Source organism: Rhinatrema bivittatum, chromosome 17, assembly GCF_901001135.1.
Source record: "Rhinatrema bivittatum chromosome 17, aRhiBiv1.1, whole genome shotgun sequence".
Classification (NCBI taxonomy): Eukaryota; Metazoa; Chordata; class Amphibia; order Gymnophiona; family Rhinatrematidae; genus Rhinatrema; species Rhinatrema bivittatum.
The window spans coordinates 26922306-26949064 of record NC_042631.1 but is presented as its reverse complement, the minus strand read 5'-3'; the positions used below and the strand labels follow the sequence as shown (position 1 = coordinate 26949064).

The 26759-nt window shown below is 42.3% G+C and overlaps 1 protein-coding gene across 8 annotated transcripts in view; it reads left to right on the top strand.

The window, feature by feature from the left end:
- ABCC8 (ATP binding cassette subfamily C member 8) overlaps positions 1-26759 on the top strand; it is a 166683-nt gene that overhangs the window by 79120 nt on the left and 60804 nt on the right. For 7 of the 8 annotated variants that reach the window (XM_029582987.1, XM_029582988.1, XM_029582994.1 and 4 more), the window contains 6 exons: positions 1235-1369; positions 7549-7711; positions 12678-12718; positions 15253-15398; positions 21679-21784; positions 22029-22139. In XM_029582987.1, the coding sequence (XP_029438847.1) occupies positions 1235-1369; positions 7549-7711; positions 12678-12718; positions 15253-15398; positions 21679-21784; positions 22029-22139 (702 nt within the window). The remainder of the gene's footprint in view (positions 1-1234; positions 1370-7548; positions 7712-12677; positions 12719-15252; positions 15399-21678; positions 21785-22028; positions 22140-26759) is intronic. The other variant, XM_029582989.1, reaches the window with a different exon arrangement.

Below are 26759 nucleotides of genomic sequence, written 5' to 3'. Positions count from 1 at the left end.
TATTAGTTAAGGGGTAAAAATAGCACGTCGAAAACGCGCGGCCAAACGCGGGCTAACAGTGCGCTCTGCCGGAGCGCACTGTACTGTATCGGCCTGAAAGTTCTGTGCTAATAATTTCTCCGTCATCATAGCTCACCTTTCCCTCAGTCTCGCATTCTTTGCGCACAGAGGTTTTCTGCATGAGAAAGCAATAAACAAACACAGAGTGCAGTGCAGATTCTGCACCATTTTGGAAAACCATTGCTGGATTTGCGCCTACTGTATCTTGTGCCTTTGGGAGATGTGGCCTTCCCCAGATGAGGACTCGCCAAGGTTTTGTACTTGTTAGATCTGTTCCCATGCGCCTTTAGCATTATTCTGCTACTCGCCCCACTGTCTCGTCATACTGCTGGGCGGCCATCCGGTAGAGATGTGCACCAACTTACGGGTAGATTTTCAGAGGCCTACGCGCGTAAATCCCAGGGTTTACACACGTGGCCGGGCCTTGCGCTCGCCAGGTGAATTTTCAATGGGGCCCAGCCAAGCGTGTAAACCCCAGTACACACATGGGCCTCTTCAAAGGGAGCGGGCCAGGGGGCGGGGAAGGGCAGGCTGGGACCGCCACTGATCGCTGTCCCGAAGACTCGGGAGCCGGCAGCTCGGGAGCTGAAGTAAGTTATGAAACAAAAACAAAAAAAGGATAGAAAAGGTAGGATTTAAGGGGTGGGGAGGAGAGGGGAAGAGGGAGGGGGAGGATAGGTGGGGGGGTAGGGAAGTTCCCTCCCAATCGACTAATTGGAGTGGACTGGGGAAGCCGGAATGCACCGCCGTCCCCCCACCTTGCGCCCGCCACCCACATATATGCACGCGGATTATGAAATCCAGCACACGTGTGTGTGGCCCATGGATTTTTAAACATTTGCGCACATGTTATAAAATTGGTGCATCCGTGTGTCTGTGCCGGGAAGCACTCGCGCGTTTGAAAATCTACCCCTTAGAGTCTTGCATTCGGCTGCGGTGACAAAAATACTTTGTGTTGTGTTATCTTAAGAAATGTAATCACTATAGTGAAAAAATCACTATTGAGAGTTTTACTTTGCCTGTAAATTATTCCCTAGATTGATATAAAAATAATTCCAATATCTGGGCAGGGGTGGGGAAACGTTAAATCTCAGATGTTTTTTTTATCTCTCTCTCTGTTTTGTTGTTATATTATAAGGGAGGTACAGTTTTGTCTTTTGTTCTCTGCTTTTAGATTATTGTAGGAGTCATTCTCCTTTATTACCTTCTTGGGATCAGTGCCTTAATTGGAGCAACAGTAATCATAGTGCTTGCACCAGTCCAGTATTTTGTAGCGACCAAACTGTCACAGGCCCAAAGAAGCACACTAGTAAGTACCTTCAACTTCATTTTTATTTTCATTGTACAGAACCTTAACCAAGAATAGAAGTGGTGAACGTCTAGAATGAAGCTTCGTGAAGGATAGGTAGATGAATAGTCGCAGTGAGGTTCCAAGAATACAGAATCTTTTTTTTCCCTCCCCTCACCCGGCAGGTTCCTCCTACTCTTTTGGGTTTCCAGCTCATCCCCAGCCCGACCTGACCCAGGAATTGAATACAGAATCTTTGCTGCACTGCTGCTTAGCTTCTGGAATGTGCATGAGTTTTTTTTGTGTTTGTTTTTTTTTTGTTTGATTGGTGGGTGGGTGATTTTTTTTGTTTTTGGTTCTTTTTTAGTTTCATTGCTGGGAGGGTTTTTTTGTTTTAGGGCCCAGCTCACAAAACATGCCACCACTTTAAAACTACCAAGCTGTTTGATTTTTCTAAAAGCCCAACGGGCTTTCTCCTATCCGCTCGGACCTCTCCCCAGTTTCCTCATGTTATCTGGGGTCCTAAGAGGAGCAGGAGCAATCTCCAGTTGCCCCCGCTCCAACAAGTCCATATTTCAAAATGGCACAGGCTGACCCAAAACCGGTGCCATTTTGTATGGCCTTGTTTCAAAATGGCGCCAGCCTCAGCTCAGCCAGCACTGTTTGGAAATATGGGTTTAGGGATCGACCCTGAACATAGCCAGTAAGTTGGGAGGATGGTAGAAGAAAGCACGGGGGGGAGGGGATTTTTTTTTTTTAATTGATTGGCTTGGAATTTTTAAAATGGCAGTGCATTTTGTCAGCTGGGGAGCCAGGGCCTCAAAACAAAATGAAAAACAACATTTTATTTGTTTCTTTTCTGTTGTTTCTAAAACAAAATGATATAGGAAATATCTTTGGCATTTCCTATTTTGTTTTATACAAATTCACAGTCCTATTACTCACTGAGATGGCCCTAAAAATTCGGAATCCGATGAGGAAATGATAGGACCAATGGTATGAAAAAAAAACCCAGGTCCTATAGCAAGGGGAAATAGTTGTTACTATTATAATAGCCAAAGTGTTAGTTTTCTTATGCGATCCCTTGAGGGTGTATTTGATATCTGAGCTATTATCTTTTAGAAGAACTTTGGAAACCTTTTATTTAACCCAGGTTAGAGGATGTTTTGTACTAATGCACTCCTTGCATTGCTGCTGTTTTTATTATTGTATTAAATGTTTTGTTCAGTATTAGCTGTAATTTTTATTGTACCCTTCTCTGAGTGATTTCATAAGGACAGGACAAACATCCAAATACATAAAAAGATGAGTGTCTGTATGTGAATCGGAACTGAAATCCGAACCGATTCTGGTTCCGATTCACATCTTAATCTCTGATGAATATGAGATTCTTTTTCAGACTGAGATCAAGCTAAATAGAGGGGAATTTCAAGAGCAGTGCTTTTGGCACTTGTTACCTTTTGGTCTCATTGCAAATGTTTTCAGTAGTAATCAGGATACAAGGATTAGACATTGTTACTGTATGAGCTCATATAGGGCTTCCTGTATATATAGCTCATTTATTATATGTGAGGGAAAGCTTGGGCAAGTTATCAAATCCTGAAGCACTCATGATGGCCAAACACACTATAGGGATGTGCAGAGGCACAATTTTTGTTTTCGTTCATTTATTTGTTTCATAAGTCACCCCCGTTTGTTTCAAATGAAAAAAAAAATGTTGTTTATTCGTTTCATTCATTTCCCATTAAAGTCAGTGGGGGAAACAATGCAGCCTATTTTGAGCTTCAAAATTGGGGGGGTTTAATCAATTAAAATGAAATTTGTGGGTAGGCAACATCAGAAGGGGGGGGGGGAAGAGAACTCCAAGGCACCAAGACTGTTGCAAAGTGCTGTTTTTTTTCTCTATAACCCTTCCTTTCTGAACAAGCTACCAGAACCTTTATCCACGCTCTCATCTCCTCCTGCTTAGACTATTGTAACCTGCTCCTCACAGGTCTCCCAGCAAACCATCTCGATCCACTGCGATCTGTCCTAAATTCACCAAAGTCATTATGCTCACATAACCCCTTTTCTGAAGTCACTGCGTTGGCTCCCTAACTGCTCCTGCATTCAGTTCAAGCTCCTGTTTCTTACCTACAAATGTCTTCACTCTGCAGCACCTCACCACCTCTCCTCTCTTATCTCTCTCTACACCCCACTTCGTGCACTCTGCTCATTGGATAAGTCACTTCTATCCATACCCCTTCCCACTGCCAATTCCAGACTCCGTGCTTTCTACCTGGCTGCGCCGTGTGCTTAGAATAGACGTCCTGAACTGGTGCGTCACGCTCCCTCTCTCACCCTGTTTAAATCCCATCTAAAGACCCACCTTTTTGAAACTGCTTTTAAGTCTTACGCTGATTGTCTCCTTTTAGCCTCATTAACTTTTTTTTTTTTTTTTAACTATTGTCTTATTTTATGAAATGCCCCAGTCTCTTGTCCTGCATTTTTCTCTTATTAAATTGTAAGCACTATTGAGCAGGAATTTTTTTTGTGTGTTTATAGAGTGCTGCATATGTCGTGTAGTGCTATAGAAACATGATGTCATTAAAAGACTGTATGGCCCATCCAGTCTGCTCATCAGCCCAATTAATTTAGCATTATAATTCTCATCATTTCCTTAGAGATCCTTTTTATTTATCCCATGCTTTCTGGAATTCAGATACTAGTTTTGTCTCCACCACTTCCACTGGGAGACTGTTCCACATATCTACCACCTTCTCTCTGTAAAGAAATATTTCCTAAGATTACTCCTGAATTTACCCCCTTTCACCCTCATCTCATGACTCCTTGTTCTAGAACCTCCTTTCCATTGAAAAAAATTCACCACCTGTTCAAGGAAACCTTTGAGATATTTGAATGTTTCTAGCATATCTCCCTGTCTCACCTTTATTCTAGAGTATACATGTTTAGATGTTTAAGTCTACCCTATAGACTTAAAGATCTAAACATAGAAATGTTAATTAGTTGTATTAGTAAAAAGTGCACCAAAAGCCCGGTAAAAGGGTTCTAGCAGTGGCAGGAGCTTTCCAAGTCACCATCAGAGGAGCAAGGCAGATGCAAGGGTGTCAAGAATACCCCAACACTTCAAAGCAGGGAACCTATAACAGTGGCATAAATCTACAAAGGCAGCATGAAAGGGGCAAAATAGCATCAAGGGTGATATGAACATCCTAAAGCACCATTCAGGGTGAACAAAGCAGCAAAGGTGCAGAAAAAAATAAACAGCACTGACAGAGGGACAAAGCAGCACAAACAGGCCGATGCAGTACAGTGCGCTCCAATGGAGCGCACTGTTAGCCTGCTCTTGGACGTGCGTTTTCCCTTACCCCTTATTCAGTAAGGGGAGGAAAACGTGGCACCTAATAGCGCCCTCAACATGCAAATGCATGTTGAGGGCGCTATTAGGTATGCGCGCGGGATACAGAAAGTAAAATGTGCAGCCAAGCCACACATTTTACTTTCAGAAATTAGCGCCTACCCAAAGGTAGGCGCTAATTTCTTCCGGCACCGGGAAAGTGCACAGAAAAGCAGTAAAAACTGCTTTTCTGTGCATCCTCCGACTTAATATCATGGCGATATCCCGAAGGTTGTAAAATGTAAAAAGAAAAAAAAATTTAAATTGGACCGGCGGCTGTCGGGCCGAAAACCGGACGCTCAATTTTGCCGGCGTCCGGTTTCCGAGCCCATGGCTGTCAGCGGGCTCGAGAACCTATGCCGGCCAAATTGAGCGTCGGCTGTCAAACCCGCTGACAGCCGCTGCTCCGGGTCAAAAGGAGGCACTAGGAACGCGCTAGTGTCCCTAGCGCCTCCTTTTCCCCGTTTCTACCGCACTACCTAATTTGAATACTGCATCGCGCGCACCAGTGAGAGGCCTGTGCGCGCGCCGGGAGAGCGGGCGTTTGTCCGCTCTCCCGCGGACTTTACTGAATCGGCCTGAAAGAGAGGCATGAAGACTCTAAAGCAATATGAGAGATGCAAAGCAGCTACTCACAGTTGCAAGAACGCCCCAAGGTGTAGAGTCTGGGGTAAGGCAGCAAGGCTGCATGTCATAAAGACCAACAAGGTGCAGGATAAGTGGTATAGCGGCAAGGCAGAGTTGCAACAAGACCTCTGAGGTATAGTGTCTGGAGTATGGCGGGAAAATGGAGTCATGGAAGGAACCTCAAGGTAGTATAAAAGGGGATACAGCAACAAGGTAGATTGGCAACATGACCACAAGGTGTAGCATAAGAGGTATAGCAGCAAGTGCCAGCAAGATTCCCAAGGTGTAGCATCAGGGACATGGATGGCAGAAAGGTACTGTGTCAGCAAGACCCTCAACGTGTAGTGTTAGGAGCAGGGCAGCAAGGCAGAGTGGCCCCAAGACCTCCATGGCATAGAGCCTGGAGTATGGCAGCAAGGCTGAGAGGTTGCAATACCCGCAAGGTGTAGCATAAGAGGTACAGCAGCACGTCGGAGTGTCAGCAAGACCCTCAAGTATAGCCTCAGAAGCAAGGCAACTAGGCATAGAGGTAGCAAGATTCCCAATTGTAGCATAAGTGGTATAACAGCATGGTAGAGTGACATCAAGACCTTTACTGTCTGGAATCTGGGGTATGGCAGCAAAGCTGAGTGGTAGCAGGACTCCCAAGGGTCTTGCTACCAAGGTTATATTGTCAGGAGCAGGGCAGTTTCACCTTGATTGCTCCTCCATCCTGTCTACTTGCTCTCTTCCCCTGCCTTGGCTCTGTCCTGGCTACTCCCTCACTCAGGAATTTCTTGGTTGCTATACTTACCAGTCTCACTGCATCACTTTTCAATGGGCTATAAACTTAAATGAAAAACATTAATGAATGAAACAAAAAAAAATTGTTTAATTTGTGGGCACCCTCTATTTGTTTTGGGGTCCACAAATGAAACAAAAATGGTCTCATTTGTTGCCTTTCACCCATTCGTTTCAAATGAATGCAAACCCCATCATGCTACTAATGATTTATGCACTAAACATGGACGTTATCTGGTATATTGTTTGCTCTCATGTATAAAATGCAGTTACTAGATCCAACACTACTGGGAGTGACATGAGAGGAGGGTAAAGTTAGGTATAGTATTATAAGAAATATCAATAGCCATAAATGATACTATATCGAAATATACGTTGGCCTATATGAGCGAATTTATACTTCAAATGTGAGTGTGGTAACTAAAGACGAAGGTCTTTTGCTGGGTGTGAGAAAGCAAAGTCTAGCACCGTACAAGAGGTTCCACGCAGAACTAATGGAGCCTAATTTCTGGAATGTGTCCTCACATACACATGCATTGCCCCTGCTCCCACCTCCTCCCCCCCCCCCCCCCCCCGCCCAAAAAAAATATGCTTGTCAGGATCCTTTCAGACTCCCTGACATATCATGAAAGCTTCAATGTTGATAGAACACCAAACTCAAAAGTTATTGGGGGGGGGGGGGTTAGAGAGGACACACACACAATGATCTCATAAGCCTACTTCTCTTCCTTCTGAAAATAGGCTAAAAATAAATAAACACTGACATCCTTTAGCCTTCTTTTCATCTAGATGGCCACACAACTGACTCAGGTTTGATGACTTTCCTTAGCTTTTAAAAAGTGGATGCAGTTTATTAAATTACAGCTAGAGTTTAATTAAGTATACATAGAGGTGGATTAAAACAGGCCAATGCCCTATGCTATGTCAAGTTTAAGAGACCCCCATAGCATTACTTACAAAATTTCAAGTTTTACATTTTTTTTTTAATGTTTTTGTATATAGAGGCCCCTCGTAATACAAGACCTCAACCTGTAGCTTAGGTAGCTTGTGCTTAAATCCAGCACCAAGTGCACACCAGAAAGGAATAATTGTAGCCTTCCGTGGTGATAATTGTCAAAATAAAAATATGATGTGCACATTATTCGCAGTCAGCCCAAGTAGCCTTATATCCAAGACCTTTAGCTGTCAGGATGATAACTTCAGTGCCGTGTAAATCCAGGAGGACTGTGCAAAGACAGACGTTGCTCCTTGCATGTGACTGAAGCTTGCATAGGTGAAGAGTAAGTGAGGTTATTTACCCACTGTATATATAAATGGGAAGTGTTTTAAAAGAGGGGCTCTAAAAGAAAAAAAAACAGATGGCAAGCGCACACACAAATGTTTCCGAACATTGCAGGAATATTCAAACGAGCGGCTAAAGAAGACCAACGAAATGCTCCGTGGCATTAAGCTACTTAAACTGTATGCATGGGAGCACATTTTCCACAGCAACGTGGAGGAAACCAGACATAAGGAAATGACAAGCCTCAAAGCCTTTGCTCTTTATACTTCCATATCAAGTAAGTCATTTCTTTTATTTTGCTGTAGGGAAGTTTATATCTGAATGTCTGTCTGTCTCCTCCCCGATATCTTTTTCAACCATTCTTCCGGTTCATTCTGCCATGGATGGTAGAGTGCCTGGTGTCCTTCACCTCACAATTTTCATGTTCCCAACCCTTCGAATCCCCGATATTTTTTATATTTCCTTCAGGAAAGCAGGGCCCATTCACTTCGGATGAAGTCCCCAGGTAGTTCAGAGCACATTATGATGTCTTCAAACATTTTTTTTTAAAACTAACCTGCCATTAGTCAATGCCTGTGGTCATCAGCTGACGACAAAAATTGTTTCTTCTGTATAATGATGTACTAATTGCACCAAAATTCGCATGACGAACATTGTTATGGCCATGTGCAGATTTCTGTGCTGAACATCGTCACTGTATAAGATAATTCATTATCTAAATGCTGAACTAATACGTGGATGCTCTGACAATGCTCTTTGACTGAATCGGGGCTTGAGAAGAGCTGGTATGTGATGGCAGGGTTCACTCTGATGCCTTTTGCAACCCCCTTGCGCACTTAGTCGGATATGAAATTGCAGGAAATGGTGCTATAATATTCTGGGGGAAATGTAGAGAGAGTGCATTAGTTTTTCACCTTAGATTCCTTTTAATTTGCTAGCATAAAGTTGAATTTTAAAAGCCCAACACACACTGAAATTAGGGGATGCGCGAATATGTTGGGCCAGCGCACGCAGAGCGGATTTCAAAAGCCGCCCAGATATGCACACACTTTCTGCTGCGCGCACAAATTAAATGTTCAAAAGGGGGCAGGGCATGAGCGTGGTGTGGGTGGGGCATATGCATTCCTGGATTTAAACGAAATTAGTGCATAAATGCTTTTGTGCACTGGCGTGCACTGGGGGTCCCCTGCTGTGTAACTTTATTTCTGTTATGGATGACATATAAAACAAAAAGATAGACACATCAGCGCAGAATTAAGGGTTGAGTCTACAGGGGGAAGGAAGGATATTAAACTGGGGGGGGGTGTTGAAAGTCCTATCCCTTAACTGGGCAAACTGGGAATGAACTGGGAAAACTGGCAATGGCATCAGCACGCATATCGTTTAAAATCCCCCCACTTACGCGGTAGACGTGGCATTTGTGCGTGCAGGCACGGGCCCACTTAAAATTGCACGCACGTGTGTGCGCAGTCAGGACATTATATAACGTGCGCAAATACAGGCATATGTTAGGAAATGGCTTCATCCTTGGGCACAGGCCGATGAACGTGCACACGCGCGCCCGCTCGCTGTTATGAAAGTTACTGTTTTATAGCTGAAGTTTTATGTTCATCCATGGGGCTTTAGAATCAAAGTAAAAATGCATGCCCTTTTTAACTGTGTGAGTAGCCTTTCTCTAAGGCGTAGCTCCTGTAGTCCCCTGTTGGCATAATGAATTGAAATTCAGTTAATTTTAGGGCTGGGTGGAATCCCAGTCTGTGCCTTCTGTAATTCTGAGGTTAGTTTATTGACGTTAGAATGTAATGCATATCCACACTGACCGTCTGTTTGTAATCAGGCGAAGAAGCAAGCCAGTCACGTGCAGCAACCTTTCTACCTTATGAAGAAAAGGGTCTTGCATAGCAGTCAGGAAAGAACAGTTTTATTTATTGAACTCAATTTAAGGGGAAGAGGAGGACAGAGTGTGTTTTATTAGTGGTGAAATATTGATGCCGGGCAGTGTCATTTCAAGGTACTAAGATAAGTCAACCCATTAAGCAGCACCCTTTTATGGCCTGTCGTACAATTGATCACCAGAGAGCCTCATTATGATATGGACCATAATAACAGAGGGAGTAACTAAGCAGCCACTTTATTAATGGGCTGCTGAAACTCGACTTTGAAAATATACACGAATAAAAGCAGAAAGAATGTATTAGCCCACGGAGCACAATTACATAGGACAGTGGTTGAGCAAGGCCTTCGAGGGGTTTGCTCAGCAGTTGTCCCATGGTTATTTCAGTAAGGATGTGCTTTCCTCTCCCTCAATCCTACCCTCATGCCCTCGCCCCCCCCCTCTCCCCCCCCCCCCCCCCCCCCCCCCCCCCCACCACCACCACCAAAAAAACCCATTGCTGACTCCTGACAAATTTAAAAATTGCAGTTCCCCTCTCCCTCCCCAAGATCCCCGTCATCGTATCTGTGAATCTGCAGAGATTCAAATGGGGGCAGGAGCCGAGCCCCTGCTTAAAAACGTCCTGGGCCGGGGCTGAGGTCTGCGCTTCTCTGTACCTCCAGGGCCTAGGCAGGGCAGAGCACCTGGGGGATGGGTCCGGCCCCATTCGAATTTCTGCAGACGACACAGATGATAGAAGTGGGCCCAGGGTGGGGAAGGCACATTAATTTTTTTGCAGCGTGGGCAATGCTTTTATTTTGTTTTATTTTTTTCATTCTCCATTTAGTCTGGTTTATTTTGTTTAAAATAAACAAAACCAAACCAGAAACAACATGAAAACTAAATCTAAATGAGAAGAATTTAGGGGCACACCCCTCTAGAATTTAGCATTTATTTCCCTAATAATTTTCTGTAACATAAATTGACAAAGAACATCTGTAAGAAACACTGTTGAATAATGACCTTGATTGCTTCCCGCAGACTGTGTTTTGGCATTAATAATATCAGACTTAATAACATTTAAACACATACATTAGTCTTCCAATTAATGTGTGATTAGTGCCTGTTTCGGCTTTGGCATTTACCTGTGCTAAAAGCCTTTTAGAATTAAATATTTATATCACCTGAATCATTACAGAATATCTTGTAGCAAACACATTTGAGCCGTTATCAGTGCTGTTTTTCCCTGGTCCGGCTTTATACTGGCACGGATAATGATCTCTGTTCAATGGTGTGGTAAGCACTTGATTCAAATTATCAGTGAAAAATAAGCTGCTTGCCAGTAGACACACAAAAAAAAAAGAATCCCAAGGCCAATTCCTGGCACTTGTTTTCTGGAAAACCAGATCGTAGCTTCATGTATCTTCCTGTCAGATTTGCCAGAACGGAGGGCTGTGATAGACTGTTTATTTACATGGGCCTGGCACATTACCAATCTTCACAGCACTGGCTGAATGCAAACATATATATCTACAGAAGAAGAGAGACCCTTGATAAAGATTAACTCCCGGAGGGGGAGGGGAAGGGAAACCCTTCAAGATTCTACATTTTAATTGTCTGTTGAAGAGAGTAATTACTTTTTGCGGTATAACGTTGACCTACAAATGTCACCCAGAATTCCCTCACAGATTGTGATCACATGGGTAATATTCCCATGCCACCAATTTAAAAGCTCGACGCCAGGAAAACGGACATATTGGTAAAGGAGAAATGCACAAGCATGGCTCATTAATCAAAGCAACAGTACCAAGCAACTATTCTCTATTACATAGGACGAGCCAGAAAGTCATCAGCGAGAGATGCAATCAGAGATTAGTAAAATTTGCAGTCCTCATCCCCCTCCAGCCCTCCCTGTGTTGCCGGTTGTTAGTTCACATCAACATGTGGTAATGTGCACTTACACTGCTTTAACATGTATTAATGCAGGAATCTAACATGTATTAACACATTAATGCTGTCTAGTAAATAAGCCTCTTTGTAGAAAACTGGGAGCACTAGTGTTATGTCTGTGAATAATTTTTATCCACAGACTTCACACCAAAATCCAAGGGAAAATAATAATATAATAATTACCCTTTGAGAATTATCCCACCAAAATTACCCACACGCAATTACACCTGCATAGTCTTTTGGTAAAACTATTTTTGTGCATAGGGCCTTATTTTCAAAAGCATTTACACACTTAAAATAGGTTGTACATTTGTGAATGCACTTTACCCTCGTAAGCAGACTTTTGAAAATTGGCACAATGTATCCCATTGACTTGTCCACGCTTAAGTGCAGTTTACACGAGTAAATGGCTTTTGAAAATTGCTACGATAGTAGTTACATTCACATGTGTAAATGCTTTTGAAAATTACTCCATAGTGTTTTTTGGGAAAACAATGGACAAACCTTTGAAAATGCAAAAGTATGCATGTAATTCCAAACCCCGCCACAAAAACACCTCTTGAAATTGCAGGTAAAAGTGCACACATACAGGCCTCATGTACATGCTTTTGGCCTGCATATCAGATGTACAAATTTGTAAACGCCTATTGTTTGTGGGTAGAGCACTGTTTTTACCCTTGGAAATGGTTTTGATTATCTTAAACTGTATCTGCCATTGGATTAGAAACTAATGTAAATTGCATAACACTGGTGCTGTATGGTCACTCAAATGTGGGCCCATCAAAACTCAAAACAGCAGCATTTTGGATTGCCTGAAGTGCTTTCAAGGTAGTAAATAAATAGTAGCTCTGAAAATAGTGAGTTACATAATATAGTTAAAATAGTTGCAATGCCTGTTTTAGGTTGCATAGGAATTTGGGGAGAATCATGCTAAGAAAATCCTGGCTGGCCAATGCAACTCTCTGCATCGGTGAGTAATGCTTAATGCCCTCATTTGCTTGGGATTTCCATGCAAAAGTGCTGAGCAGTGCTCTCGTTTGGGAATGCACATTTTCTGCGCACAAACTCCTTACTGCATCACCAGTAAGTTTTGTGCACAGAAAATGTGCATTCAAATACAGGCAGAAAGGTGTGTTCAACTGAACCCACCTATCTGCATTGGCCTGAAAGTGCGCAACGGTCATCATGACAATTGCCAATTACCATATTATTTTTAACTTTAGTAGCCATCTCATCTATTTATAATCCACGGAAATAGCACAGCCAGGGCATAATTTGGATATTGCACAGCCCCTTCATACAGTATTTGTCCTGCTAATATTAAGGAATCAGTATATCTGTGTAGTACATTTAATTGTTGTTTCCTGCCTGCTTATATGCTCACAATTAGTTATTAAACAGATGTGTTTTGTCTTCACAGTTTTTATGAATGCAGCGATACCTATTGCAGCAGTTCTTATAGTAAGTGTGAGCCTTTCTATGCACATAATTAATGATCAATACAATATGCATGATTTTAAAATGACATCTTCCAAATGCAGCAGAAAGCCCAACAATTATCTTTCTTGCTATTTGGACTAGTAGATAGAACAGGCAATAGACAATATTAAGTTTTCCTGCTGGACTAGCCCTGGGACACATAATAGCACAAAGCAAATAACATGAAAAAAGTAGCAGAATTATATACACAACACATTAGAAGTAACCATAAAAATTCATTGGCTTTTAGTTATACGTATTCCTGAACTGGCGAAAGGATCCTTAGATCTAGTGTAAAATAGTGCCAATGCAAAATTCATTTCCTTCAGGGGAATATGTTAACCAGCACTCGGGGACACCACCTGTTCTGTATTGTACTGAGCTAAATCAGTAACACGCTGCAGCAGCACTGCTGAGAATATGGGATTTTAAAAAAATGTCTTGTTGAGGTTATGGAATAATGTCTTGAAATTAGGTGCAGTCAGAGCACTAGAGATGTGTTAGAGGCAAAAGGTCTGTTTCATATTGGCAGGACTGAATGGGAAAATGACTTAGTTTATTTGTCTAGTATAACACCTTCACCTTCCCTCAATAGAAATCATTCCAATGTTGTTTAGATGCCCGTGGTACAGCTCTGATACCACCCACTTACACTCAGCTATGACATACATGAGCATCAACGCTGTATGATTTATCACGAAATGCAAAACCTCACAAATGTAAAATTATGTCAGAACGCTCCGAGAAAAAAATGTTCACAAAGCCTAAATTATTCAAGATCTTTCAAATAGCAGAAATAGGGTTTCAAATTAAGTCTCGGAGCATTCGCCAGCAGGAAGAAGTTGCAACATTCTGTCAGGCCTCTGTTCTGGTCTCAATGCATTTCTTATGGCAAAATGACCATCTCTGCACCTTCTCCTCCTTGATCCCTTGAAAGCACAACCGTGAGTTTAAAAACTTAAATGACAATATAGCGCCACACCAAGTTTGATTAAGCTAGGCCCCGCCGTTCAAAAGTTATAAAGGAGGAGAGACACAAACACCAGTACAATCTGACAAGCCTCTCTTCCTACTGAGCCGAGGACAAAAAAACAGCAAAATCGTGAAATCATCTACCCTACGGGAGAAAAAGAACTTTATTTCTGCAACAATTTGCTTACAAAGTTCATATGAAAATGTGCAAATAGCAGGACTACCCTCAACTAATCCATACTGCATCCTTAGTAGGCCTTATAAATTGTGCAAACATCTGATCTAATCTAAACTGACACCTTCAAGTTTTACTCTATGGCAAATACAGGAAAAGTCATGACAAGGATGCAGCACAATTAACGTCTGCCTCGGTTTCATCTCATCCTCCTCCATCAGGTAAAGCGAAGTTTGCAGAGTCCCGCTGAGGCCGGTGAGGCTTGTGTGGTTTCGCAGGGTCCTTATTTTCTGGATTCCAGAGCTGAAAGGAGGATGAGATGGGGCCCTTTCTTGTCTCCGTTGCCCTTGCTCCGGATTACATGCAGCTGTGTCCTGCCCTGTGAATGAGAATTGCCTAAATTGTTCTATCAATCATAAAAAAAAAAAGAGCCCAAGAGTCCCTCAATTTACAATCGTGCCCCAACCAAGGAAATCAATTATTAAATTAAGCACACTCGACTGTGACAAAAATGTAAACTATGAAAATTTTTAATTTTTTAATTTTAATGTATCAGCAAGCCTGTTGACGTACCCCCTCAGGTGTCACGCCGACAGGCTTGCTGACGCATTAACATTTTTAAAAAATGTTCATAGTTTAAATTTTTGTCACAGTCGAGAGTGCTTAATTTAATAATTGATTTCCTAAATTGTACTATACCCCATACAGTACAAAGATAAACTCATTAGACCTCAACAAACCTTTACTTTTATTAGTATAGGCCTGGCAATTAACTAACGGGGTTATTTTCTAAAGGCTTATTGCATGCAAAAAGGCCCCTTTTCGCATGCAAATTCGATTCGGGGTGTGGGCGGGGAGGGGCGGAGTCGGTGGTGTCTTCGCTGGCTGCGATAATGTTACTAACATTATCGTCGCCAGTAGCGCACCCAATAGCATCACCTTTCACGGTGACGCTATTAGGTGCGAAAGTCGGCAGCCGGCGCACTGTGGCCGATGAAATCGCACCGCTGTGGTGCGAAGGCCGAGAGCTTTCGCAGGCCCACCCCCTTCTTCACCCCCCTGCCCCCCATTTTCGCTGGATTCATCATTCTTGCAAAAAATGATGAATCCAGGCCAAATATTGTTAGAAATGATTCTATTGAAGTCATTCGCAGGAGTTTTCTGGCTTTTCTAACCCAGTTTTGTTGAGAAGTACCTTTGTCTGACATAGTTAATCAAAGCATAACTGGAGGATGTTTTTATTTTCTGCTTTAGCCGTGCGTTGCAGAGAGATGGAATGCGATCTCTGGTTGCAAATGGTAAAATGTAGGCGCAGCCCCTATTTTTTTGCTTTTCCAAACATAATTGTTGTGTTCCTTGCACCTTACAGACGTTCGTGGTCCACGCCCACCTGTTGAACAGCGCTGACTTTTCTCCAGCGGTGGCCTTCGCATCCCTTTCTCTTTTCCACATTCTTGTCACGCCCCTCTTCCTGCTCTCCAGCGTGGTCAGGTCCACGGTGAAAGCACTCGTCAGGTGAGAGAGATTTGTGGCTTAACACGCTGCCTGCTCTAGGTGATCCCTCATTAAATCATTAAAAAAGAAAGAAAGAAACCATTTAATAAGGTGCCAGAAAATGGAAGCCTGCTTGGCAATGTTATTGCTCAAACTAAAGGGGACTAGAGCTCAGAGACATGTTTATAGAGATGTGCACTGATTTTTTTTGTGTGTGTCATTTTCATTTCGGGGCATTTACTGTCAAATTTCATTTTTATAATGATTCGGGAGGTAGTTATTTCATGTTTCCTTTGTTTTGGAGTTAGTGCGCACTAATAGGACTTAGGGCGCACTAACTGGTTGTTAGCATGCACTAACTAAAGTAAGGAGACAGCCAATGGGAATGCAGAACCATACCTCTAGCTAACAAACTACTCCCCAATTCACACATTTTGTAACAATGGTAAAATTTGCATGCTAACAACCAGTTAGTTTTTCCTAAGTCCCATTAGGGCGCGCTAACTCCAAAATTAGAAAACTAGGTAGTGCACACTAACAGGACTTAATGCGCACTAACATGAAGTTAGTGCGCATTAACACAAAATACGAAATTTCGTTGATTTGGGGTTTTTTGTTTCGGGTGCTCCCAAAATACAACAAAATAGACAATTTCATTGCCATTGTCTATTTTGTTAAAAACGAATGTACATCCCTACATATTTATGTGACCGCGCTGTGACCATGAAATAATTGCACAGAAACGTTTTGTGAGATACGTCAACATATTTTGTGTCATTCTTCCTGGCACGATCTGTATGAACTGGAGCTGAGTCTACAGGGAAGGACACAAGTACTCCCACAGAAAAAGAAAACGAATAATTAGAAATAATTTATTTTAAGAGTATTGTGTATAAACAATAAAAACTGTATTATCTAGTCTGTCTGATATCGAAAATGAGTATTGCAAGAAGCAGCTTTACATGTGCAATGTCAGCATGAACAGAAGCTGCGGAGGGGAGATTTTCAGCTTGCATGCTGTTGATCAAATTCATCTTCAGCTGTCGGTTGTCGGCAGCCTTTTCTAGATTCTGTCTTTCAGGCTGGGAGTGCGCAGTGATAGGTTACTGGGAAATTCTTTATTTGCCAAATTATAAGTTATTTGGAGAATTTCAATGGTGGGGGGATGGGGACAGATTCATAATGCTGCACTTTCAAAGGAGGTGCTAGAAAATGTATCACACATTTGTAGGCACCTGAAGACCAAGGAAATTCAATCCTGGGATAAAAGCCACGTTCTTTCAAAATTGTGCCTGAAAACTGGCTGGCAGTCTTTTTTTTTTTTCTTTTACCCAGTACTTAAATTTGGTCCTACCGTACATACTAGAATTGTTTCTACATATTATGCCTGAAGAGTTGTAAGACATGTGGTGCTGTTAGGAGTCGTAGCTTGCATTATTGCTATAATCCCTGCTTCAGTGCTATAGCAAGAAATTTCTACTCCATATGAATTATCCTTGGATAGGTACAGTCTCAGCACGTACTGTTTGCCTCGTTTCACTGGAAATTCAATTCAGCGCTCCTTGAACAATTTTCCCTTACTCTGGTTGCAGAAATATTAAACCTCTGAGCAGCGATATCAATGATAATGGATCAATCCTGGTTGGTAACTGGGATTGTAATTATTTTGAGTGCTGCTTTTGCCAGTGCCGATAGACCAATGAAAGTGTAGCATGTGCAGGCTAATCTAGGTAAAGCCCTGCCCTGTAGCTACAATTGGCTCCATCTTATTTATTTATGTATTTTTTTGTATTTCTCAATTGCCTAATTGCCCAAGCTCTAGGCAATTTACAATTTCAACATACATAATTAAAATAACACAGATTGGACACAACACACAAGCTAGAACTGCAAATCAGTGCATGTTTGATATTTTTTTAGCAGGTGTAGTAAAAACCCTGAACAACGATGCAGGCAGTGAATTGAACTATCCTGTACAAGGCTGTTGTCTTCTCCCTACTAGTGCTTCTGCTTAAACCATATAGGCAACCGATAGACTTACTGCTCTGTCAGTCTACAATGCTTCCAGAAGACCAAACTTAATTCACAAAGCTGATCAATCAATGATGATTCATTTTAATTAAAAATAATTAAACAAAAAATCCAGCTAGCCTGAAACCAACAGGAAAGGAGCAATAAAATACAAAGGTTTATTCCTTTGTGATGTTGCATTTGTCAGCATGTGCAAACTGCAAGTGGGAGGGAAGATAGACTTGGGGAACAGCTGCAACTAAGTCAGTATGTCAATGGTAAGGACTAAGGCAACTTACCTCGTCAAACTCACTAATCCAGAGCCTGGGTCTCCATCTGCTTTGCTGCTGTCTGAGCAGCTTATTTTAACGCATCTAATTCTGAAAACAAAATACCAGTAATTGTAGAATGCATATGGTAGTCAGCCCCCTTAAAATTAAGGGGTACAATTAGATGCGTTTTTACAAGAAGTTTCCACTATTTTTGTCCAGTAGTCCTCTGGCTGGAACTATTTATTTTTTTATTTAGCGAGTTTTATATACCGTCGTTCGGGTTCGCCATCACAACGGTTTACAAAATTAAGATGGTTAACAATGTTTCCAAAACAGGTTCAAATGAATGTTAACATAGAGAGACATCAGTTTGCAAAGATTATTTGTTTAAGTGTATAATTAGAGCTAGCACTACGGATTGCACTAAGGGGTGCACAAAGGGGAGAGTGCCCCTTTGTTGCGCCCCCTCAGCGTGCGACACGGCGCGCAACGCCTGGTGGTTTCGCTCCATTTAACGGTCCGGCGCTGGTGTCGATGACGTCAGGGGTGGGGTGGGTCTCCCGATCGTTGTCTTCTCTTCCCTCTTTATTTCTCAGGTTCCTGTTCCCTCCCTTTTGCAGGCAGTATTAAATATAGGGTCAGATTTTAATACCTATGCGCGGGCGTACATTTGTGCACACAACCCGGCACGCACAAATGTACGCCCGATTTTATAACATGCGCACGCAGCTGCACGCATGTTATAAAATCCGGGTTGGCGCGCGCAAGGGGGTGCACAATAGTGCACCTTGCATGCACCGAGCCCTTGGGGAGCCCTGCTGGCTTTCCCTGTTCCCTCCAAGGCCACTCCGAAATTAGAGCGGCCTCGGAGGGAACTTTCCTTCTGCCCCCCCCCCCACCTTCCCCTCCCTTCCCCTACCTAACCCGCCCCCCAGTCCTACCTAAATCCCCCCTAACCTTTATTTTATAAGTTGCACCTGCCTCTGGGCAGGCGTAGGTTGCGCACACAGGCCGATGGCCGGCCTGCTGTGCCTGGAGGGCTCCGACCCTGCCCCCACCCTACCCCTGGACTGCCCCACCCCTTTTTTCAAGCCTCGGGACTTACACGTGTCCTGGGGCTTTACGCGCGCCACCGGGCCTTTTGAAAATAGGCCCAGTGCGTGTAACCCCCCTACGCGCGTAAATCCTTTGAAAATCTGCCCCATAATATTTAGGAAACTCTTGATTTCTTATGTTTCTCTCGCATCCCACTGCTGAGGTATCTTTTCTTTTAATTTCTTTCTTTTTAGTGATGTGGAATTTCTCTATTCATATGGACTTGATATTCTGTTTTTCTGAAAAAGAATACATTTAAAAAAAAATTAAGAGGTTATTTTCAAAAGGATTTAAGCACATAATCTCTGATTTATGTGTGTAGATTGGCTTTTGAAAATCATGTGGAGGGGAGGGGGTGTTGTGCAAGGAAAAGCATCAATGCTACTGGGTTACGTGCGTAGGTTTCTCTGCACTTGCGGTAGGGGCGCTCCAGGGGGCAGAGTTGGGAGCAGGGAAAGCATTTGCACACTAAAAGGTGAATTTTAAAAGTCCGGTGCGTGCATTAATTAGGGGATGCGCAAATAAGTCGGGCTCACGCACGCTGACCACATTTTAAAAAGCATCCAGATATGTGCATAAATACCGTAGCATGCACATCTCACAACTTTTCAGAAAGGGGCAGGACATGGCCATGATCTGGGCGTGTCGAGGCCTGGCCAAGAGATGCATGCGTAAATGCTGATGTGGGGGGGGTTTAAAGGGTCTGGGGTAACTGGGGGGGAGTACAGGCTACCAAGCCAGGGGGAGTCTGGAGAACCTACTTGTTAACTGGGCAAACTGGTGGACAAACTGGTTGCGTCCATTTTAAAACCTCCTGACTTATGCAGTAGATGTGGGATTTGCACATCCACTTAAAATTTGGTGCGCACGGCCAGGCTATTTTATAACATGCGTGCATATGTTTGCTTTTTGGTGCAATACCCTAGATCGCAGTAGGTGGTTCTCCCTTCACTTCCTTCTGCGTTTATTCCATCCACATGCACAGAGTGATGCCCATGTTGGCCAGCAGAGAGAGCAGGACAGAAGGGGAATAGGGATTTCTCATCCCTCCACCTGCCATTCTAGAGTCTCAGATGGGGTTGTTGGGAGGGACACCGGAGCAAGGAGCTCCCGCAGAAGACCAAGAGGGGGTTTGGGGATAGGAGGGTGCATCAGACCTCTGAGGTCACTTTAGCTTTCCATATCGGAAGGATGGGGATGGGGGGGGCTGCCAAGGCACTTTAACATTTCATGTTGTGAGATGGGGGCCACTGAGCCACTTCAGTTGTGAACTTGAGAGGGGGAGGAAAATAGGGTCACAAAGCCCCTTCAGTGCAGACTTGAGGGGGTGAGATGGGGGGGGGTCATCAGGCTTGGAGCCCTTCTGTGCAGATTTCAGGGATGTGAGGGAGAAAGATCAGGCTATGGAAGCTCAGCTCGGGCAGGCGGGGTTATGGTCAGAGCCCCCGTCAGGCACAGATGCGTTTCTAACAATAGCAAAACAGATACGTTTCTGCTGCAGATACTGCGCACGTTGCTGGACACAGCAAAACATGCTGTTAATGCCCAGTGTCCTAAAGCCGTTTCATCCTTTAGTACATCAAGTGTTAAACTAGGCACTAATGCTCATGTTAAAAGTCTGACATTAATCCACTTTGGCTGATTTTAATACAGCTTAGTACATGGGTCCTTTTATTTCTTGAGATTACCTTTTCTATGAATTAGATAGTTTATTTGTTATGAAAAAAATACCCTTCATTATGTGCTGCATCGGGATTGTAACTTATCCTATTGTAGTTCCTTAAAATCAGTCAGTTCCACTTTAACACTTACAGTGTTTATTTTGGTGATAAAGCTGCAAAATAAACCATCAGGTTTATCAGAACGTTATCTGTTCTTAGTATCCAGAAGACGTATGCATACATCTTTTGTACCTACGCATGATGATTAATAACATCACTATGTAATGAGGGGTTCGTGCACGTTGAAAAGCCTGTACAAATGCACTTACAGACCCCATTTTTTTTTCTGCATGAGTGCATGCTAATAGCATGCAAAGAAGGTGATTATCTATCTATGAGCACTGCAGGGAGCCGCTCTAGCAGGGAGATTGGGTTAGTGCGGGGTTTTTAATGCGGGTTTTTAGCGCCTGGGTTAGGGCAGAAGGTAAGTGAAAGCACCTATGTAGAGACTGGTTTATTGATGCTTTTGCAGGTCAGCCAAGCAGTGGATGGAACGGGCAGAGAGAAGGCAGCTTCCCAACGAGGCAGAATCGCCGATCTGCATTTCACACACTCGCGATCTGTCAGAGTCCGATCATGAAGTTGTTAGATATTGCTCTACATCAACTTCTGGACCATTAAGTTATTCATTTTTTTGAAAAAAGAAAGGCTTTTGCCCCGAGAATCAATCGCGGGTGTTCATAAGCCAATGAGTATCTGCACGTTTTACTAAATAAGGCCATGAGCGCGCATTATTGCACGCATTATGGTGTATATATGTTTGGTGTGCATGGATTCTATGCAAATATCTAATTAGCATACGCAGCCGTTATTAGATCTAGTGCTTCTGCTGGTTTTTGCCATGCACGCCCAAAAACTCCGTGCAGAAAAATCAGCGTAGGGCTTATTACATCAGCCCCGTGTTTCCAGACTAAAAAAATCAAGAGATTTCTGGTTACTGTTTTGTAATAGATTTGCTGGTGTTTTTGCCTATAAAACAAAAATCATAAGTAGAATATCATGTCTCCAGTTCAATTTGTGATCTTAAGCAGTATCTGTAGATGATTTTATATCTCTAGCATGTCATGTAGGTGTTTTGAACAGAATTCTTAAACCAGACTTGGAAATTGCTTTATCTTGAGCGTCAGAACCCATGATGCAACTTTCTGTACAATGGTGAGCCGCATGTTTTGAAAAATGTAACTTGCTTTTCATTTTATGTAGCGTTCAGAAGCTGAATGAATTTTTCTCGAGTGAAGAAATTGGAGAAGAGGCCGACAAGGGTCTACAGCTCTTGAATCCAGAAAACCACAGCAAATACCAGGCGGTTGTGAGTAGCAACGTCACCTTGAGCAACAGCTGTTTTCTCCATCTTGCATCCCTTTATCAAACATTCCCATCTTTTCACTGCCTGTGACCCATCGCCAATTAATTAGCCGCAATGACACGAATGCTCACTGTGTTTATTGCATGCTACTTGTGGTGCGATGTGACTGCCTCGGTTTTTACGCACGCTCACCGCCGCCAGCACCACCACCACTCACCGTTGTTTCTGTCTTCCTGCTCCTGCACAGCCCCTCAAAGTTGTTAACCGTAAGAGGTCTACCAGAGAAGAGTGGAACAATTACAACTCTCACCTGAGACGACAAGTTAACATCACAGAAGGAGACGAGTTTTGTATAAAGGTGATTGCCTGGTCATTCTTTTCCTCTCTGCCGCTGCTGAATCTGACTGCCGCTGCGCCTATCCCTTGCTCTCGTGCACCAGAGACCTATGTTCTGAAGTACTGAATGAGCAGCTTCTAAGTTCCAGTTGCAAAAGCAGAGACCAAAATTCCTCTCCTTCGCTATCTATTTATCCACTCATGTTTGTACTTACACCTAATGTTTATGTTGTCGGATTAAGTGTTTTCCAGAAGCAAAGTCAGGGTTCTTCAGTGCTAGGCCTTGAGGATCACAACAGGTTCTGGTTTATATGATGGACACAATGAATATTCATGAGATATATTTTCAGATATGTTGTCCAAGAACAGGTCAATGTGCATATTTTGATTACGTTGAAAACCAGACCTGTTTATAGGCCTCAAGTTGAAGGCACTGCAATAGGACACTAAATCAAAGAGCCAATGTCCCGGAAGAATGAGACACTCCATTTGTTGGGAAGCAGCATGCTTAGCATGACCATGAAGCTCCATATGTAGTGGAAGAGGCTGAACCGGTCCTGGTTTTACCCTATTTTATTTATTTATTTATTTATCTCGCCTTTCAGACCTTTCAAAGTGGATTACATTTAGGTACTGCACGTTTCATGCATGAATGGAAATATAGCTCTGATATCTCCTACTGAGTTTCTTAAGAAAAGCAGTATTACATTGCCAAGCATGCAATGAGGTCACCACAAGCATATAAGACAGGGGTCCCCAAACGCAGTCCTCTAGGGGCCACAAGTCAGTCAGGGTTTCAGGATTTCCACAATTAATATGCATGAGATTTGTTTGCATACAGTGGAGGCAGTGCATGCAAATACATTGCATGGGTTTTCAGGACTGCCACAGTGAATATGTATGAGATCTTCCTTTGTTGTTGAGAAATTCTACCGATTATATGTGGTTGTGCCATAAAGTGAAAACCTGACTGTATGAGCAGTTAGGCTATTAAGCAGTTAGAATATTTAACGCTCATTGGGCTGTGGTCTGGGGGATTTTTTGATTTATAGGCTCCAGTTTTATGGGATAGTTTTACGTTTTAAAGATTTTAATTAGGGCATTAGTATTGTTTTTATGCTTTTTATTATCTTGAATTTTTTTGTTTTATTTGTTGTTATCCTCTTTGCTAGGGCCCTTTGGCCTTGGAAGGTAGACTAGAATTGCCTAATTAAATTGAACTAAATCTATTGGCATGCACTGCCTCCATTATATGCAAATAGATGTCATGCATATTCACTGTGAAAATCCTGACAACCTAACTGGGTTGCAGCACTTTGGGACCAATCTCAGGGACCCCTGATGGAAGACAACATTCTCCTTGATGTTTTCGTACCTCATTGAGGCTTCTGAAACTTTTTGATTCCCCCCTTTTCACTAGAGCAGTGGAGAAAGCTATGGAGAAGATTTTTCCCTAAGTTATAAAAGTACCGCCCATCTGGTAACTGGGTTTTCACATTACTAACTGGGAAATATATGATCGTAATCTTTGCACTGGCTACCTGTCTTTTGTCAAATCCAGTTTAAGATATAAACTGGAAAGTGTTCCCTAGTTGTTCCTTTTTTGAAAACCTCTGGTTGGCTAAACCTAGAGATAGGACTTTTCTGTGGCTTCTCCAATCTTATGGAATTCATTACCGGTTGAGATAAGATCATAGGACAGTTATATGACTTTTTTAGATAAGAAAATTAAAGCCTTGTTATTTTGCCAGGCTTTTCCAAATTGACTCTTGTATGTAGGGTTATTTTAATCTCATTTTTAATTTTTATTGCTGTTTGATAATGTCTGATTATGCTGTATTTTATTGATTCTTTATAACTCTATAACTATGATATTTTACGATTATGATGTATTCCACCGAGATCTCACTTGTGGATCAGTGGAATAGAAATGATTATAAATAAATTCATTAAATAAATGTTCCCTGATGATGAGCAGATATATATGTCTCAAAATACACCAACCACAAGTATATTCCTGATTTTAAGAGGTTACTCACAGAAAGCTAGCACACATGTCTTCCACAGGACTTTGTCAGTTTTTACACACACATGTAGGCAGATTTAAGACATGCTCGTGCGAGGCATGTTTCCAGTTTTCCAATTAGTTCAACGTTTTGTCCAGTCAATCTCGAGGTCATCCAGACCCATCTGGTTCTTCACCCTGTCCTATAAACCCTAAAAATTGAGATGTACAGGCTTGCTTTGGATCAGGAGCAGCAGTAAAGTTACGCGGATATCTAGGCATTGCGCGCTGTGGTTTTCGATGTTAAAATACAGAATCACGCGCGTAAGTGTTGACCGCACTCCAGAATCCTCATTCCCCGCCCCTTTTCTGCCCCCTCATTTTTCTCACGTGCGCAGGTACATGCGCGTTTAATTTGCGACCTTTTAAAATCTGCGCGTGGCCCACAAACAGATGCATGTGGGTATTTTTTGCATGAACAACGCTTTTAAAATCAACCCTTCAGGATCTAAAACATTTGTTGTCTAAAAGCTTTATTTAGTAAGAAACAGAATGAGAAAAAGTCTTCATAAATCAGGCCCTAGGTTTGCCTTGTTCATCTTTGTTTTGAGATGAAGTTAGGGATAAAGGAAGACCATGCAGACTAATAGTTTAACTTCTTATTTCTTGTATTAAATAATAAATGCTATCATTTCTGGCACACCTAGACAATCTAATTTTGCAAATTGTGCTGCCATTTGACTTAAAGCATCTTCACCCCCTGCCAGAAATTCTCCTCTCCTAGGTTAAGATGGGGAAAGTGGAGTGCCTACAATATTGTTTTCTTACTAAAAAATGTTGATGGTATTCTAAGTGCTTTGTATGGATTTGTCCCGGCAGTCATATACAGTTTTGTTGATAGTCTGTCAATTGGGGGGGGGGGGGGGGGATAGGGGGTGATATTTGGGTCTGACATATGGAACAGTCACCCTGATGCATCATGGGATGGTTTTCCACTGTAACTACCTGGTAAATTGTTCTTTGATGCAGTAGAGTGACTCTGTCCTATTTGCCAATCTTCTAGCGAAAGGAGATTATAACTAAACTCTTTTTGGGGTACAAATACACTGCCTCTGTAGCACACCCACATTCCAAGGTTTCAGCCTGCAGGAGTCTCGTGCTGCAGAACTGTAGGTGAGTCAACATGAAGTCTGAGTTCTGGAAAATGTTTGTGGAGGTGCTTTCTCATTAACTTTGCATAGATATTTAAGTGAATTACAATATTCAATGACATGGCAAGCAGCAAATTTTTTTTTAAATTTATACTTTATTCATTTTAATTTTAGTTACAGGCAAAAAAGAGAATCAATGCGTTCATCATATTCCAGGCATACAATGAAGAATACAATAAAACAAACAAACATAATTTTTTCTTATTACCAGCAATAAATCCTGTTATCCCTGGTCAAATACACATTGAAATCTTAATATGTAAGAAATAAGAGGAGACCAAGGGTGAAAATTAATAAGCAGATCATAGGTAATCTATAATATTAGGTATTGCATACTGATACTTGTGAGAGGCGCAAACTCCTACTTTCAATATCCCAGCAAGCCCTGGATTATCATAGGCTCATGATGGTGAATCCAGAAAACTACGTAATTGTATAGGATCAGTAAATATATATTTTGCGTTACCATAATATATAAAACAACGGCACGGAAAACGTAACATAAAACGCGCCCCTCTTCCCACCACCTCGGCCCTCATTTCCAAGAATTTTCTGCGTTTCAACTGTGTCAGTCTGGCAATGTCTGGAAAAATTTGGATACATTGACCAAAAAATTTTAATTTTTGGAATCTGAAATAGTGCTTTAAAACGCCATCTCTTTCCAACTTCGAGGCAAATTGTACTAATAATGTTGCCCTCTGGTTAATTTCCATCTCAAAGGATTTTTCCAAGAAGTCAGTTAGATCTAGATCTTCTCCTTCTCCTTGTTTTTCCTGATTATTAATCTTATTCCCAGAGAGATTCCTTGTTGTTTGGTAATAAGTAGCTGATATAACCGGTATCCTTTCTGTCGGGTACTTCAATATATTCATAAAGTAACTTTTTAACAAATCCAAAGGCGACTGTAATTTGGTTTTTGGAAAGTTAAGAAATCTCAAATTAGCTCTTTTAGATTGATTTTCAAAAAATTCTATTTTATTCTCTACCATTTTTTCGGACTTTATTAAGTTTACTTGAACTTCTTCAATTTTCTCAACTTTCCCCTCCAAGGTAATTATCTTTTCTTCGACAGAAATCAACGAATTTTCTACTCTCAATGTTTTATTCATTGCCTCTTGCACAGTTGCAGTCAGCGTGGTAATAGACTTCTGCATTGTTATTAGAATGTTTTTTATCTCTTCCAAAGAGGGTGCTAAAGCTGGGGTGGTGAGTGGGGGGAGGTTATCCATCATATTTCCTACCTCCAGGGATCCTTTGCCATTCTTTAGATGCTCCGGGCGTTGTTGTGCCTGATCCAAGTGGCTCCTGGAACCCAAATTCATCGAGTTCCCCGAGGGCAGATCGTCTGCTCCTCTCTGGTCACCACTTGCTTCCAAAGGAGACTGTTTGGGTGCCTCCGCACTCACTGACCGTTTCCTGGGTGGCT